Here is a 16,055-nt window from a genome sequence, read left to right as displayed (position 1 = left end):
GGAAACAAGGAATTGGAAGTTATTGAGCTTATCCGAAACCTTCGATGCGCTCCACCATAAATAACAACAATAATGAAAATCCATATGTACAATTTGCATTCGTCCAAACGTTCAACTATTACGCTTTCGAATGCTTGAGTTTTACCCATGGCTTTAAGCATTGCTCCAGGGTGCCAAATTGCTTTTTATAGTCTTTTCTTTTCATTTACATTATATGATTTTAATTCCTTTTAAATATATGTTTATGACATATAAATAAGTTGAAATATTGCATAATTTTAAATACACACACATACAGTTATAACAGAATTTTTAATTCATTGAAGTGCTGCGAACAGAATTGTACAGCTACATATGTATGCATTGTATTTGTGTGTGTGTGTGTGGAAGGGCTGCTTGAAGTTGACCTGTCCTTTGCTGTTTATAGTTACTGTTTGTTCGCTTGCACCCTTTTTATTTTGTTTTTACTCATTTTACTTCTTCCAATGCCACTCGTGTGTGGGACACCAACACACAAACATATCATATTTTGTGTAATGATTCGCCAAAAATAACAATAAGAAGAGAAATAGGCAACTTTCCAGCTGAAAAGGCAACTGTAAATATACCTACAATAATTACAATAATGTGTGCAAATAAAGGACAAATAGGCAAACACGAAATTTGTGTCGCCTACTCTAATTATTAGAGGAAATTAAAGAAAAAGATTATTATGTACAGACAAATTAAGACACTATAAAATAATACCTTTCTAAAAATGTTAGGAATATATGTTCTTCTTTTGACTTGCGAATAGAGTTAGCAAATTGTTAGTCCCTAAATATACCCTACTCTTGCTTTCATAGTCGAACCCTGAAATTGTTCGTTTTCCATTTCTATGGTGGCCTCTCTGCTGCCGCCGTCACCGTCATCTAAACATGCCGCCTTTATTACACGAGTTGCAATTGCTTTTGCGGCTTACCACGAGTATACGATTGCATTTGCACCCACCACAAAAGGAGTGGGAGGAGCATTAGCAGCAGCTCCAACCTGAGCATGAAATACAAGAGGAGCCGATCACGAATCTTGCTGGCGGTATTTCGTTTTTCATGTCACCTCATTTGGCAGCCAAGCAAAAAGAAAAATAAAATATCAAAAGAGAAAAAACAACAAGTGATAAGAAGAAGACAATCGAAATCGAAGACAGAAAACCCATTGGCCATGACCAGTGAAATTTCTGTGCACTTATCTCCACAGTATTTACCTGTTTTTATATCATTTTACTTTATTTTCATTGTTGTTTGTTTGCCACCTGTTAACAGGGAACCCCTCACAACTGACCATAATTGAGCACATCGGTGGCTTTAATAGTTCTTAGCTTCTTAGGTATTAATGTCAAATTGAAAGATGATAAAACGGTACTTGAGGGATTCATTGAGCGTTTGATTTCATTTTGCGGTCAGTGGGCCTTTTGTTAGTGTTATCTTCTCATAATTTATTTAATATATTTTTGAGTACAAAGATTTGTGTAGCGAAACTAAAACTGAAGCAATGGTTAAACACAAAACGGCGATTGCCGAAAAAAACAATATCTATAAGTTGATTGCAAAGTAGAAAATTAACTTAATGTAAAAAGAAAACATTATTCTTTCTTGATGCCTAGTATTTGGGCAACTCAGAGTAGCGCGGAGGCGTTGACCAGAACACGCTTGAGTTGCGCTTCAAGTGACTTGGATCAATGTTGGGGAAGATCTTCTTCAGATCTGGAGTTTGTGGCGCCACCGAGAAGAAGCTATCAATAATGTCTGTGGGGCAAAAGGTTTGCAATATCATCCCTGCGCCCCGCACGTGAGCTAGAAGATATAAGCATTAGTATTTGATGTAATAATATCATGTATAGTGGCTTACAGCGACTCCAGGTAGGCACCGGTGGTCTTTTGTAGGAGACCTTGCCCTCATCATCGGTGGAATCATCCTCGTGTAGCATTTCGAACGTGTATTTGGATTTCGGTGGTGGTGGCATCATTTTTTTTGACTTGGCTGACTGCATTTGCTGTTGCAGCTTCATTTGTTGCAGCAGCTCGCGTTCCTGTTCCTTGGCCTTCGCCTTCTTTAACCGTTCGATTTCCTCTTGTTGGCACAACTTGCGTTGTAGTTCTTCCATTTCCAGACGTTTGCGTTCCTCCAGCTTTTCCTTCTCCTGCTGTTTTTTTAGACGTTTCTCCTCTCGCTCTTTGGCTAGCTTAGCCATACGCTCAGCCCGCTCACGCTCCTTAGCTTCGCGCAACTGCGCTGCCTGCAGATGCTTCTGTTCCCGCTGCTTCTTACGCTCCTCGGCCAGCTGATGCAGTCCCTTGCGAAAATCATCCCCACTGTTCTCACGTGTTAAGGTCTTACTAGAACCAGAATTGGTGGATTTAAGATTTGTGCCTGTCGCTGTTTTCGTTAAGGTCGTGGCCTTGCATGCGCTCATGGGTGCCTTTTTGGACTGCGCTGAGTTCCCAAGCATTGCGCTTGAGCTTTGTGTAGGCGTCAGAAAACGTCCAAGCGTTGGGGCCGGTAACTTGCCAATGACCGGAGTTGTGCTTGAACCCTGTACACCCTGGCAAAGCGGAAACAATGAGTATTATAAATGTGTATAGAAATTATCTAGTGAACAAACGTACAGCTTCCTTAATGCGTCTGGAGCGAAGATTATTTTGAGCTTGAGCTGCATTTTCAAAGGCCTCCACGCGCATTTTCACGGGGCTCTGCATCAAAGGACTGAAGAAAAGATTTGTGTATCAAGAACTTGTACAGTAATCACTACCTATAACTTACTTGAACAGCTCGTGCGTGCGCGCTGGCAGCTTGATGCCCTTTATTGATTTGGGTATTGGTTGCTCATGAATTTTTTGGTTGGCTGGTGCATGGAGCGACTCGTCCTCGGTCAACAAGCTATTATCCTGTGCCTCTTCGGGCAAACTGCTCTCCTCGCGCGCCGTCTTCATCGAGCTCTCCTTTTCGGATTCGACTTGGAATGTGGCATTGCCTGCCATATTGTCACTCAGACACATTGTGGCATTCGATGTGGGCACATTGATATTGAATGTGGCATTGGGCAAGCTAACAGTTTCATTCATTACAACAGCTACTGTTGCAGTGGGCACATCTTCCACAGCATCTTCGTAGATGGAAGATTGAGGCGGATCAGATGTTTGCGACTCCTGCAAGTTGCGTGCGGCATTGCTACCACATCGTGTACGCGATGCAATTGGTAGATTCTTATCCAGATCGCTAAGACGTTCCACTTTAATGGGCTTGTGGGTTTCCTTCTTTTTGCGTGCTTTCTTTGAGGTTGTTGTGCTGTTGGCTGTTGTTGAAAGTATGGTTGTTTCGTTTGTGACAGTTTTTGTGGATTCAAGTGTAGCTGTTGTTGTTGCTGTGCTGTCGTTGCTAATTTTCTCACGCTTGACCTTCACACGCAAATTTGTGGTGCAAAGCTCGTTCTCCTTCGCCTTTGACCCGACTGCCTCGACTGCAGATGGATTGGCAGCCACAGCTTCTTCTGTGGTAGTGTTTAATGATTTTAAATTATGCATTTGTGATGTACGTTGCTCACTCTCTAGCTTAATCTTGACCGTATCCTCTGTGCTGGGTTGACGAAGTTTTACAACTAATGACGGCTCCTTGAGATTCTTCTCCGACCGCAACTTGGCAGCACGTTGCGGGCGTCCACTGCTCAAGCTGGTTTCAGCTGCCGATGTTACAGGCGCTGGCGGCGGTGGCATTAGCGATCCTGTGGTATTTACCACCTCTTCATTCTCTTCTTCGTCGGCTGCAGCCAGTAGCTGGGCATTACTTAAGCGGGCGCTCTGCCGCTGTGGGAGCACGCTCTCTGTAATTGATAACACATCTGCGGGTGCGATTTAGAATATACATCATCAAAAAGTCTCATAATAATTTCACAATTTACCGTCCCCATCATCCTCGGCTAAAGATGTCAAACGCTTGGCTCGCTTCTTTGTCTGCTGCGGAGTGATAGAGCTGTTGCTGCTGCTATTGTTGGGCAATGCGGCTGGGGCAACTTCAGAGATTTTCACCTCAGCTATGGCAGCAGTGATACCAAAGAACAACTGGTCCAACTCCTCGAAATGGGTCTAGAGAGAAAAGGGAATTAAATATGTAGCTACTCAATGCAACTGTAAAAATAACTTTGTATACCTTGCGTATTGCATCCATTTCTATATGGAGTTTGGACACAGCTTGCATTACGTCCAGTAAGTCGTCCATTTTGCTTACACACTTATAACAAATAATGTAATAATTAATAAACTTGTATAAAACTTGTACTCTGCTTTCCGTTTATTTCAAATGGCGGCAATGAGAAGCGCGTCGCCCTACATCACAAGCGAGATACGACATGAAAAAATATCGATATGAAATATATAACAACTATCGATTGCTGCAAGGTGGCAACTCCGCGATGCAATGGCGATATTAGCAAGCACTGTATCCAGCTGTTTTCCCGCGCAAATAAATATTTTTTTATAATTTGTTTACTATTTTTAGCTTATTTAATATTAAAATTGTGCTTGCAATGTTAATTATTTGTTTTTATTTAATAAATTGACATGTGGATACCGGCAGTTTTGTTTATAGCAAATGTGCTCGTTGCAGCTGCTCTTGCTTGCAGTGTTGTAGATCGTTAAATGATAGAAAATGCCATGGCTGCTTTATGAACTGCAAGGAAGCCCACGCAACTAAGTAAAACGAGTAAGTTAGATTACATCTATGTACATTATGTTAATTGCGCAATTTAGGGGATATTTTTGCATACGATGTGCATATATCGAGTATATCGAATAGTATGTGCAGTGTTGTTAGCAAACTAGCAGGCATGCTGGCCGAACCGGTGCTGCAAAATACTCAAATACATTGTTAAAATTCGCCAGAAATTCGCAAGCCAGCGAAAATTTAGTAATAACAAGGGTAAACAAGCGATTCGCGCGCGCGTTGCGTTAACAAACAAGTAAGATGTATATATGAGATACCGCACGCCGTACACAGACACCACTTGTCACCAGGAATAACACCAATATAAATACAACACGCAGCAGCAGCAGCAGCAGCAGCAATGGGACTCGACTTTGATGTCGTGGAGTACTGCAAAGGTGTGAAATCAAAACAGTCCCAGCCGCCGTTCGGCTGTCCGGTGCGCGACTGTGATCGCAGTTATAAAACGTTAGTTGGTCTCCAGGGCCATCTCACCAATTACGACCACGACAATCCACAGCCCCTGACGCCAATTCTTAAGCCTAATCGAAAAAGGGCGCGCTCTTCACGCGCGCTCCACTCAACGCCCAAAGACAACGGCAGTGGAGGCGGTGGCGGAGGTGGTGGTAACTCCGAGGGAGAAAATGGTTGCGGCAATGGTAGAAGCACTACAAATCCGGAATCTTTGGTCTCCTACAATGAACAGGAAGGCACGGTTACCTTTAATATCGATGGCAAGAGCGTGCGGTTGGGTATTGATGAACCGCTGCCAATGGTCGATGATGAGGAGTTTGCAGAGTTGGTGGAACGTGGCTGCATATTGAATGCTGATGCGCCTCCGCTGGAGGAGAATGCAGTGTGGGCACAGGTGCAGGTGCCCGTTGCGAATGTCCGGGAGATCGATGACTACAATGTGCCTGATGCGCCGCCCAGGCCCTTGGCCTATTATCGCTTCATTGAGAAGTCGGCCGAGGAACTGGACGGCGAGATAGAATATGATGTCGATGAGGAGGATTCCGCTTGGCTGGAGCATATGAATGATTTGCGCGCCAAGCAAAATCTCACTGCTGTTACTAGGGATACCATGGAGTTGCTAATGGACCGCCTCGAAAAGGAATCTCACTTTCAGGCAGCCGCAAACGGCACGCCCACTGGCGTTGAGGTGGACGACGATGCTGTGTGTTGCATTTGCTTAGATGGCGAGTGTCAAAACACTAACGTGATACTCTTCTGCGACATGTGCAACCTGGCTGTGCATCAGGATTGCTACGGTGTGCCCTATATACCCGAAGGCCAATGGCTGTGCCGTCGTTGCCTTCAATCGCCCAGCAAGGCGGTCAACTGTGTGCTTTGTCCAAATGCTGGCGGAGCATTCAAGCAAACGGATCACGGCCAGTGGGCGCACGTGGTATGCGCATTATGGATACCAGAAGTGCGCTTTGCCAACACCGTGTTTCTGGAGCCAATTGGTAAGCCGCTCAAATACCCTATAAAATAAAGAATAATTTATTAAAATTTCCTTCATTGTCCGGCAGATTCTATTGAGACCATACCGGCTGCTCGGTGGCGCCTCACCTGCTACGTGTGCAAAGAGAAGGGTCGGGGCGCTTGTATACAGTGCCATCGCAACAGCTGCTATGCCGCCTTCCATGTCACCTGCGCCCAGCAGGCGGGCCTCTATATGACCATGGATACGGTCAAGGATGGCCACAATGATAGTTCGGTGCATGTGCAAAAGTTTGCTTACTGCCACGCCCATACGCCCGCCGATGCGAAGCTAAAGACAACAGTGCCCGACTTTGAAGATACGCGCCTAAAAATGCGTGAGGCGCGTAAAGCGCTGGCCAAGAAACGTTCAACGGCGCCTGTGGTGCTAATACCGACAATACCGCCGGATCGTGTTCATGAAATCGCTGGCATGGTGCACATGCAGAAGAAGAAGGAGTTCCTTGATCGCATCATTGCCTATTGGACGTTAAAGCGACATTATCGTAATGGAGTTCCGTTGCTGCGCCGGCTACAGAGTCAGGGCAACAATCATGGGATGATACAACGCAATGGCATCGAAGGCTCACCGGATACGAAGGAACTGTACCGGCAGCTCAAATACTGGCAATGCTTGCGTCAAGATTTGGAGCGAGCGCGTCTGCTCTGTGAGCTGGTGCGCAAGCGTGAGAAACTCAAGGTGGCATTTGTAAAAATCTCTGAGGAAGTTGTAATGCTACAACTAAATCCGCTTGAATCGGCGCTGGGCAAGCTGCTAGATGCGTTGGAAACACGCGATACCATGGAGATATTCAGAGAGCCCGTAAACACTAACGACGTGCCCGACTACATGGACATAGTCAAGCAGCCCATGGATTTGGGCACCATGCGCACGAAGCTGAAGGATTGCCGTTACACAAAACTCGAGCAGCTAGAAGCAGACTTTGATCTAATGATACAGAACTGTCTGGCGTACAACAACAAAGATACAGTGTTCTACAAAGCTGGCATAAGGATGAGAGATCAAGCAGCGCCGCTTTTCGTGCAGCTGCGCAAGGAAATGCAGCGGGACGGTTTGCTGGAGCGTGGGCAACGTATCCATGTGGATCATGTAGAGGGTGAGGTGGAGCAAGAGCTACGACAACTGCTGACGGCGCCGCCCAGCGAGGATGTGGTGCAAAAATTGCTCATACTGGCCGACAAGTCACAGGTGCTCAAGAATCCCAGCTATCGAACGAAGAAGATCAAGCAAATCCGCCTTGAAATCAATCGAATGCGCAAGTCTCTGCAAAAGGCGCGTTTTGCAGCGGTAAGTATTCAATTGTACATACTCCAAATGGATCAGTTGATCAACTGCAATTTCTTTTAGCGCTATACAACGCATTCACAAAGCGATGAAGACAACGATGACACGCGAGTAAAGCCCTCAAAGAAGCGCACGCGCAAACGTCTCAATAGCAGCGCCATGGATTTAGATGAGACGCCGGGTATGCGGCAGATCCAGCAACATGATGATGATGAGGACGACGAGGATGACTCGGATGATGATTCCCTGGCGGACGATAATGCCAGCAAAGACACTGGACATATGGTCCAAACGCCGCCATGCAGTCCTGTCAAAAGTCTCAACAATAGCAGTTCACCCGTGGGCATTAATCGAAGGTGCGTTTGCAGAGTTTGATGATGGTCATAATATTGTCTGTAAGCTTACCATTATAGTGCACATTTCATATAGTCGGATAGTCTAGCCTAGTAGGATCTCAGCTAGTTTAACATAGTCGTTTGTCAGATAGCTATCAATTAGCAATTATCTATAATTCTGTAATAAGTCTTTGGCTATATCTCTATATATATCGTATCTAATTGATGATTTAGTCCAGTGGCTGTTATTAATTTTAATTGTGTAGCAGAAGTTGAAATGGACTTCCCAATAAGTAAATTTTATGCACAGGAAAAATACCGCAAAAACTTATGATTGCCATAAATAAGAAGGCAGAGTTCAGATAAATCTACCCATTTCGGGGCTTTTTGGACTGTCTTCAAAGAGAAGATATTTGGTGCGTCACAAACTGAAGTCGTCTGAATCAGCAAATACTTTCGAAAATTAATTTATGAGAAAAACAAATTAGATAGTATGATAAATATTAGATTTAAATGTATTAAAGGGTATTTTTACGTCTGGTAAATCACGTAATATATTACTCAATTTATAGGGTATCTTATTCATGAATCACTTCTTATTTTCATCTTTCAGAACGGCCATTTTACTGACGCGCAAGTCGCAGGCGGCCTTAAAGCGACCATCCGAGCCTCTGACGACGCCTGTGAAGGAGGAGCATCACAATTCGCAGTCATCGAGCACACAATCCACGAGCGCCAGTTCAAGTTCGACGACAACTGCAGCCACAGCCGCCTCCAGCACGATGAATGCTTCGCTGCATGCGGCTACTGTGACGCCCACAGCCATGAGCAGCTTTGCTTTGGCGACGCACAACAGCACAGTGAGTGCTGTAGGTATGGGCGGGCCAGGTGCTAGTCTCACCTCCACAGCGCTGTCTATTAGCAACAAGTTGAACCTGAGCTTGGGCACAGGTTTGGGCATGTCCAAGTCGCCGAAGCGGCCAGCGCGATATCGACGTTTGCCATCGACGTCACCAAAGAAGTCACCGAATCCAGCGGCGGCAGCAGCAGCGGCGGCGGCAGCAGCAGCATCAACGACGATGACGACGCCGACCACAGCTCAGTCCATAACTGCCTTAGCGTCGGCGGATCCAGCGCTGCCATTTGAGCGCATTCCAGACAGCTTTCGTGTGTACCGGGCTAACAATCAGCGCGATGTTAGCGAAAGCGATGATGCGCCCTCCCAGTCGAGCAGTCCGTGCAGCAGTTGCTCAGATTTCAGCATGACCGGCAGCTGCTCGGACTTCGATAGCGATGAGGCGAGCGATGGCGATGCGCACAGCGAGGACGGTGATTCGGATAGTACGAAAGCGCATGCGATGCGGGATGATTCGCAGGAGGAATGCACCACAGATGCCATGGACTTGCAGCACGCGAGCTTGAATAATGCGCAGGGTAATGGCAACATGGCGATTAGTAGCAGCGACAGCAGCTCCGACAGTGACGACGACGATGATGATGAGGAGGAGGACGATGACGAGGAGGATGAGGAGGAGCAGCAGCAGCTCCAGCTGGATGCTAAAAATGCACGTGTTACGCGCAGCACGCCCACACCATTACAAGGGCGGGGCGGCGCGATGGCAGCTGCCCGTGGGCGTGGCAAGCGGCGCAACAATCTAAGCGAGTCGACAAGTTCAACGGCAACGCCGCCGCCGTTGCTACGCAAGGCGGGCAAATTGAGATCAGCCACACCCAATGCGTCGCCTTTAGTGAATAGCATAAAAGCGCGAAGAAGCACCACCACAGCAACCACCTTAACGAACAACAACAAGGCCAGCAAACTGCACCACGAGCTGGAGGAGACGGCGACCGAGGTGCACGTGAGGCACAACCATAGCAACCAGAAGGCAGCGCTGGAGCCACTGCAACTGGTGTGGGCCAAATGCCGTGGCTATCCCTGGTATCCAGCGCTTATCCTCGATCCCAAGACACCGAAGGGGTTTGTCTACAATGGGGTGCCACTGCCGGCGCCACCAACGGATGTTTTAGCACTGCGCAAGAATTGTCTAGATGATGTTGTCTTTCTTGTGCTCTTCTTCGATGTGAAACGCACCTGGCAATGGCTGCCGGCCAATAAGCTGGACATCCTGGGCATCGATAAGCAGCTGGATCAGCAAAAGCTGGTGGAGTCGCGCAAGCCGGCGGAGCGAAAGGCCGTGAAGAAGGCGTATCAAGATGCGTTGCACTATCAGAGTCAAGTTTCCGATCTAGAGGGTCAGGGTCCGGATCCCATTATGTGAAAGCTGTTTGCGCAATTGCATTTAAGATGTTAAATGCGAACGCGTTCCCGCCTTATTTGCTCCAGTTACTGTATAGCCCATTAAATAGACAGATTACTCGAAAATTGTTCAGCCCGGTAGATAGAGTTCTCGAAAATCATTTAGCCTGGGAGCTGCTGCTTGTATTGTTAAAAAGAATAGAAAGAGAAGGCCCTCCATTAGAGTATTTCGTTCGATATTTTCTTAGCTTTTTGCAAACTTTTTCCAATTCTTTGCACTGCAAGTGATTTTGTTTTTTTATATCTGTTTTATTAAAGAAGAAGAACTATTCGATTCTTAGTTAAATTTTTTTGTAAAATATATTTCAAAATTTCAATCCTTTGCAACAATAATAACAAAATGGAATTTATAACCTCAACACGTTTCACGAAAAATCAAATCAATGTTTAAGTTAAATAGTTTTAAGCATAAAAGAGAAAGAAAAAACATTAAAAAATAGTTAAGCTATAAATTAAAACAAAAAAAAAAAAAACACTGTAAAAAGAAACAACAAACAAAATAACAGAACATTTACAAATAGCATTAAATTGTATGTGTGTGCGAGTGTGAGTGTGTATGTACGTACGTGTGTGTGTTAATTAAGTGTGTTCCGTTTTTAATTTCCGTATGAACAAATATGCAAAAGTTTGATTATTATTACGTTGTATTACGATGATGATGATGATGATGATTATTATTATTATTATTATAATTACGGTGTGTAATTAATGCAAATTATTAGAAGTAAGCGTCAAGCGTAGACAATTAAGTATTTGTAGTAGTTGCCCATAACAAGATTGAATATTGTTTAAATTTAACGGTAAAGTAAATGCAGAAAATAAATGTTTTAAACAAAAACGGCGAATGATTCATTAATTAGCATTTTTGGCAATGGTTCCCATATACTGGCAACTGAGATCTGCCAAACTACCTATCAGAACTGGTCTATCAGTTGGGATATATAAATGAAACTTTGTACAGACTTCTAGGCTAAGCCTAACGTTGATCATATGTTGATCATATGCCATAGGAATATTAGATTAAAAACTATATTTTAATATAACTCTAATATAATTTTCAGAAAACTTTCCCAAAATATTATTATATAATAATATAATAATTAATTAATTATTCAAAATTGACTAGTTCATCAAAGTTTCCTATATATTTATGTATAAAATAAATTAATTAAATATCTTTAGATGTCTCAATCATAGATCAAACTGCAATATCGTCTAGCTATATGCATTATTGTATGTCTGGCGACTTTTCGAGCTCCCCTTCCACTACGCCACAGTTGGACAGGAATTGGCACAGTTTAAGAGTCACACGCTGTACGCGTCACAACAAATGAATTTAATCCAATTAAATTGTCAAATAACAAAAGAAAAAGGTAACAAAGAAACAGATTTCGAGTTATTGTAATAAGCGACGATCTGAAACAGTTGACAGATTGGACAGGTGGTGCGAAAGGCGCAGTTAAAAGCGTAAATACACAAATGCGACACATAATAAACATGTTTAATCAGTTTTCCAAAATTGAGAAGAAACGCGTCATTATTTACGCGCTTAGGCGTACAAATAATTAAGGGGCATACGTTGAGGTGAGGTCGCGCGTCGAGTGCGGCTTTAAAACGCTGATTGATGGCGCAACAGGTGAGCGTCTTCCCCCATAGACATAGACAACTCAATTCAATGCGAAACTCATAGAACGCCCCGAAATCTCAGCGCCACATGGCCTTAATTACTAATGCAAATTAATTTAGCGACTGTCTGCGATTGAAGTGTATTGATGTGGCCGTTAACCACTGAGCGAAACCGGATCTAATATGACAACATTTGATAACAATCTTATTAATATTATCAGATCTTTCATCATCATATTTGTCATTATCATTATGTTTAACAGTATCATTATTAATAATATTATAATTTTTATATTATTGTTATTATTATTATTATTATCATAATTTTTATTATTATTATTATTATTATCATTATTTTTATTATTATTATTATTATTATTATTGTAATTGTCTCATTCATATTCATAATAGTAATCATAATCATTATCATATTCACTCTCATTCTGATTATCATTATGAAATACAAATAAACACATCATTCTCTCAGTGTAGTTTTAAGCTGCACTCAGTGCTCGACGTCGTGTAGGTCACTGTGCGTTGGCGCTCTAATTGATGTATTTATTTAGTAATTGCTTGTACGGCTGAACATGAAACGGAACTGCGTAGAGCAGAGCCCCTGGCCAGTAGCCAGTAGCCAATGGCCAAGTCGAGCCGGACGAAGTGCGCGCAATTGGAGCACGCTTCAATGTTGTTTGTCTGGCGGGGGAACTTCCCCATGGGTCAGTTTCAAACTCGTTTGCTTGCCAAATTTCAACGGATTTCGGCAAATGACGTAAATGCTACCATGGCGGCCCGTCCAGCATTAACAAAGCATTTTTATCGAAAGTTTATAAAAAGAATATTTTGTGCATGAAAATAAATGGCCTTGGCGCCGAAGCTTTGTTTTTAAAATAACAAACATTTATTTATAAAATTAAAGCAATGCAAACCAAGCCAAATCTCCAAATGTCCAATTGCCCAACATTCCACAGAATGTCAAACAAAAGGCCAAAAGTATTATTTTGGCTCGTATAATTGTGTTTTAATACCATTATTTACCAACTTTTAGTTAAAGTAAAATCCTAACTAAGGAGCTTAGTGGAAAAACAAATTGCTGGGTTTTTTGGCCAGCAAATTAATTTAGAAAAAAAAACATTTTTGCTGACGCTTTTTTTTTAACCATTCACAAAAATTCGCAGATTGAATTCAGCTGCTGAATGTAATCAATACCCTGTAATAGTTGATAGTGGTTGGATGAGAGAAAAATGAGGGAATGCTGCACACTTAAAATACGAACTGAAGGGCAAAGCGAACAAAGAGTAGGAGCTTCAATTCGTCCTGAAATATAGGGCATACGAAGTTTAGTTATTAAGTTATTATATATCTTATATAAACAACAACAGCTTTAACATCTTAGTGATGTATATTATTATTACTACAAACATGTTTACTCAACTTATTGCAGGGTATTTAGCGGTCACACGTATAGACAACGTTTATTTGCTTTCATTGAGTTCATATTGCGGCGTCTGATGCGAGGGGTATAAAATTTTTAAATTAATTTGCACGCAGCTGCAGTGCTGAAAGTTCCGCACTCTGACGTCGGCTGTCGGCCCATTGGCTGCTAACTGGAACTTGGAACTGGGTCTGAGTCTCTCCACTCATTTGAGACTGGGTTTTTTCTTTAATACATATATACAAATTATGCATAAATTTATGCGTAATCGCTAATGCCAAAGCTTTAAGCCGAGTCGCACGTGAGGCGCACAGCGTGGCTCGCTTTTGGTATTTTTTGAGTTTGACATGGTTCAAGTACGTTTATTAGCCATTAGCTTTTACCTTGTCATGAAATTCGGCAGAAAACAAAAGCAAAATAAAAATTTACATAAATCGCTGGCTCTGCTTTAAGGATTTGTGATTGCTGTCAAGGTTCGGCGACAGCAACAGGAAAAACATCTTAAAGTCAGAGATGTTGTGGCGTGGTTTCGTTTTGATACATGTGTGTATGTTGAGCAGACATCTTAATGAATGCATGAGTGTGCTAATTAAATGGTAATTAACACCGGTAGCCGTGCACACGTCGTACATCGCGCGCACACACACATAGTCAGCTTTAGCCTGGCTAATAGAAGTTATATATTTTTGTTTGATAAGATAAGGAGCAACGTGCATGGAGTATGGTAAACGTTGCTCTAATTAAATGAGACGTGCCTCCGTTTCCGTTTCGGATCCATTTAAGCTCGTTGAAAGCGCGTGGACAACAAAAAAATTAAAATAAATTGCGAGACTGACGCAAATAGCCAAAACACATAAAACAAAATAGATGAAAATATTAAATTGATGAACGTCTGTTCCAGGTCCGAAAATTCTGGCGAACATGTGACGTCGCAGTCAACGTCGACGTCGACGTCGACGTCGCTATCGGCCAGCGCCCAGCGTGACTGTGGTCAGTTCAAATGAAATCTATAGCTATAAATAAAATCGTTATACTACATGCTCAACGCTTGGCAACAAGCTCTGCAAAATGTCTTATGAAATCTGCCTTCTGTGAAAGCTGCCAAAAAAGAAGAAACCGACTTACGTGAAAATCTGAATAATTGCCTATATTCATAAAGAGTCATAGCTATTGTGTAGCAGTATCACAATCATCTTGCCTTGTGATCTGTTTCACTGCCAAGTGTTAAGATTGACAATACGTGATTAAAGGCATGTGTGCCCAGAATGCCGCTGGGCATGTGATGAGCAGGTGAGCCTCGGCTCCATACGCTGTCTCATGAAGCTTCAAGTGCTCTAGATTTCAGCCTAGGTGTGGCTTGCAGATCTTGAAGTGACCTATATAGTTAGTTAGTTTGGTATTTCGTAAGCTGTAAATCTGCGCCATAAATTCAACGTCCTCTTTGACCTCTGAGAATCAGTTTTCGTGCGCAGCATTTGGCCTATTTGTTAGTAGATGATAGTCATAGAGTGAATAGCAGTATTATTTTTATATTTTATTTTATTTAAATTATTTATTTTTTTAATTTGCTTTAGTTAAATACATTTTAATATAACAAATATAAAATTATATGAAATATATACAGTCACTTGACTATAATTTATATATATATTGTTATCCTAAGAGTCAAACTAGAAGATAATAAGTTTATTTCGACTATAAGCAAAACCATTTTAGGTGTTTGATTCAATGAACTGATGAATGGAGAAAGATATTTAACAGATGTAAATATATAATATAAAAATAATAAATATATATATAGATATATATAGCCAGCAGGTGTTTAAATTCGCACCTAACACTCGCTCATCAATAGCTCTATCTATACTCTAACGAAATATTTCTACCATATATCATATTTGCGACACTAACAGAGCGAGCCTCTTTTAATGTTAATAAAAAATGATTTATAATAATTATTGCGCATCAAAACTGCACTTAACAGCTGCTGTCAATGACAGTCAAAAAAAAAAAAAAATACAAAAAATAAATTAAAAGTTTACACACATTAAAAACCACAAAAATTTCCAATTGATTTTCACATTCTTAATGCCCGGCGAATAATTTAATTTGCATAATTTATTTTATGACACTCTTGGCGACTTTCCTTGCATACATACGTACATATATGTATATACAGCTTTGTTTTATATACTCAATATGGCATATAAGTCTGTGAATTGCCCATATAACGGCGCCGACTCGAATTTATTATTAAATGCCGCAACTGAGATGCTGTGAACCGGTTAAGCCCTGTCAATGTGCCCCCTGCGATGGGGAGCGGGTCGTCTTGCAGGCGCGTCTTGGCGGCGACTGTACAACAGTTGCGTCTAAAAATAAGTGTACGCCATATTTGGGTCTCAGCCGGCCAACTCCTCATATACAACAGATCAATTGATATCTTGACAAATGACAGACGCACTTAATGATAATGGTCAAAAGTCTACAAGGCCTATATATATATATGAGAAGAGCTGCGCTGAGCTGACCTGAGCTAAGCTGAGGGTATTTGATAAATCGTTCTGGGGTATCGGGAATGCAACTGTATCTGCAGCTGTCAGCCCTTTGCGGTGCTTAATTTATGCATTGGGCTATAACATGCAACGCGCAGGCCTTGCTACTAAAAATATACATGACTTGGCCTTGAGGCAGCTGCTGGTGAATGGAACGGGCCAGCATAACGGAAGAAGAACCAACAGGATTGCCCAGACTTGCCTCAATTAACTGCTCGAGAATATACAGAACAGACTGACAAGCTGAGAGCCGAGATCAGAGACC

General features: G+C 42.4%; 2 protein-coding genes across 3 annotated transcripts; one reads left to right on the top strand and one right to left on the bottom strand.

The window, feature by feature from the left end:
- Positions 1–1,423: 1,423 nt before the first annotated feature.
- Positions 1,424–4,537, bottom strand: LOC111593799 (inner centromere protein). 2 transcript variants are annotated; one of them, XM_023306822.2, is made up of 7 exons: positions 4,183–4,537; positions 3,935–4,118; positions 3,581–3,874; positions 2,800–3,526; positions 2,646–2,742; positions 1,888–2,581; positions 1,424–1,832 (listed from the first exon to the last, which is right to left on the bottom strand). In XM_023306822.2, the coding sequence occupies exons 1-7, from the start codon at positions 4,249–4,251 to the stop codon at positions 1,639–1,641; spliced, it is 2,259 nt and encodes a 752-aa protein (XP_023162590.2). In that variant the 5' UTR covers positions 4,252–4,537; the 3' UTR covers positions 1,424–1,638. The 2 variants fall into 2 exon arrangements, with proteins under 2 accessions (XP_023162590.2, XP_023162588.2); XM_023306820.2 differs by having other exon boundaries at positions 1,425–1,832; positions 2,800–3,874.
- A 283-nt stretch (positions 4,538–4,820) lies between these two features.
- Positions 4,821–10,422, top strand: LOC111593798 (peregrin). Its single transcript, XM_023306819.2, has 4 exons — positions 4,821–6,203; positions 6,270–7,528; positions 7,589–7,881; positions 8,474–10,422. The coding sequence occupies exons 1-4, from the start codon at positions 5,096–5,098 to the stop codon at positions 10,137–10,139; spliced, it is 4,326 nt and encodes a 1,441-aa protein (XP_023162587.2). The 5' UTR covers positions 4,821–5,095; the 3' UTR covers positions 10,140–10,422.
- The last annotated feature ends 5,633 nt before the right edge of the window (positions 10,423–16,055 follow it).

The sequence above is a fragment of the Drosophila hydei genome, unplaced genomic scaffold (genome assembly GCF_003285905.1).
Source record: "Drosophila hydei strain 15085-1641.00,03,60 unplaced genomic scaffold, DhydRS2 tig00008122-arrow-pilon, whole genome shotgun sequence".
Taxonomy (NCBI): Eukaryota; Metazoa; Arthropoda; class Insecta; order Diptera; family Drosophilidae; genus Drosophila; species Drosophila hydei.
This window is presented reverse-complemented; position numbering and strand designations above follow the sequence as displayed.

Coding starts and splice junctions, on each gene's coding strand:
- LOC111593799 (XM_023306820.2), bottom strand. CDS start 4,251: ATGGACGACTTACTGGACGTAATGCAAGCTGTGTCCAAACTCCATATA. Junction 4,119..4,182: donor AAATGGATGCAATACGCAAG/GTATACAAAGTT, acceptor TTTTCTCTCTAG/ACCCATTTCGAGGAGTTGGA. Junction 2,582..2,645: donor CCAGACGCATTAAGGAAGCT/GTACGTTTGTTC, acceptor CCGCTTTGCCAG/GGTGTACAGGGTTCAAGCAC.
- LOC111593798 (XM_023306819.2), top strand. CDS start 5,096: ATGGGACTCGACTTTGATGTCGTGGAGTACTGCAAAGGTGTGAAATCA. Junction 6,204..6,269: donor CGTGTTTCTGGAGCCAATTG/GTAAGCCGCTCA, acceptor ATTGTCCGGCAG/ATTCTATTGAGACCATACCG. Junction 7,882..8,473: donor CCCGTGGGCATTAATCGAAG/GTGCGTTTGCAG, acceptor TTCATCTTTCAG/AACGGCCATTTTACTGACGC.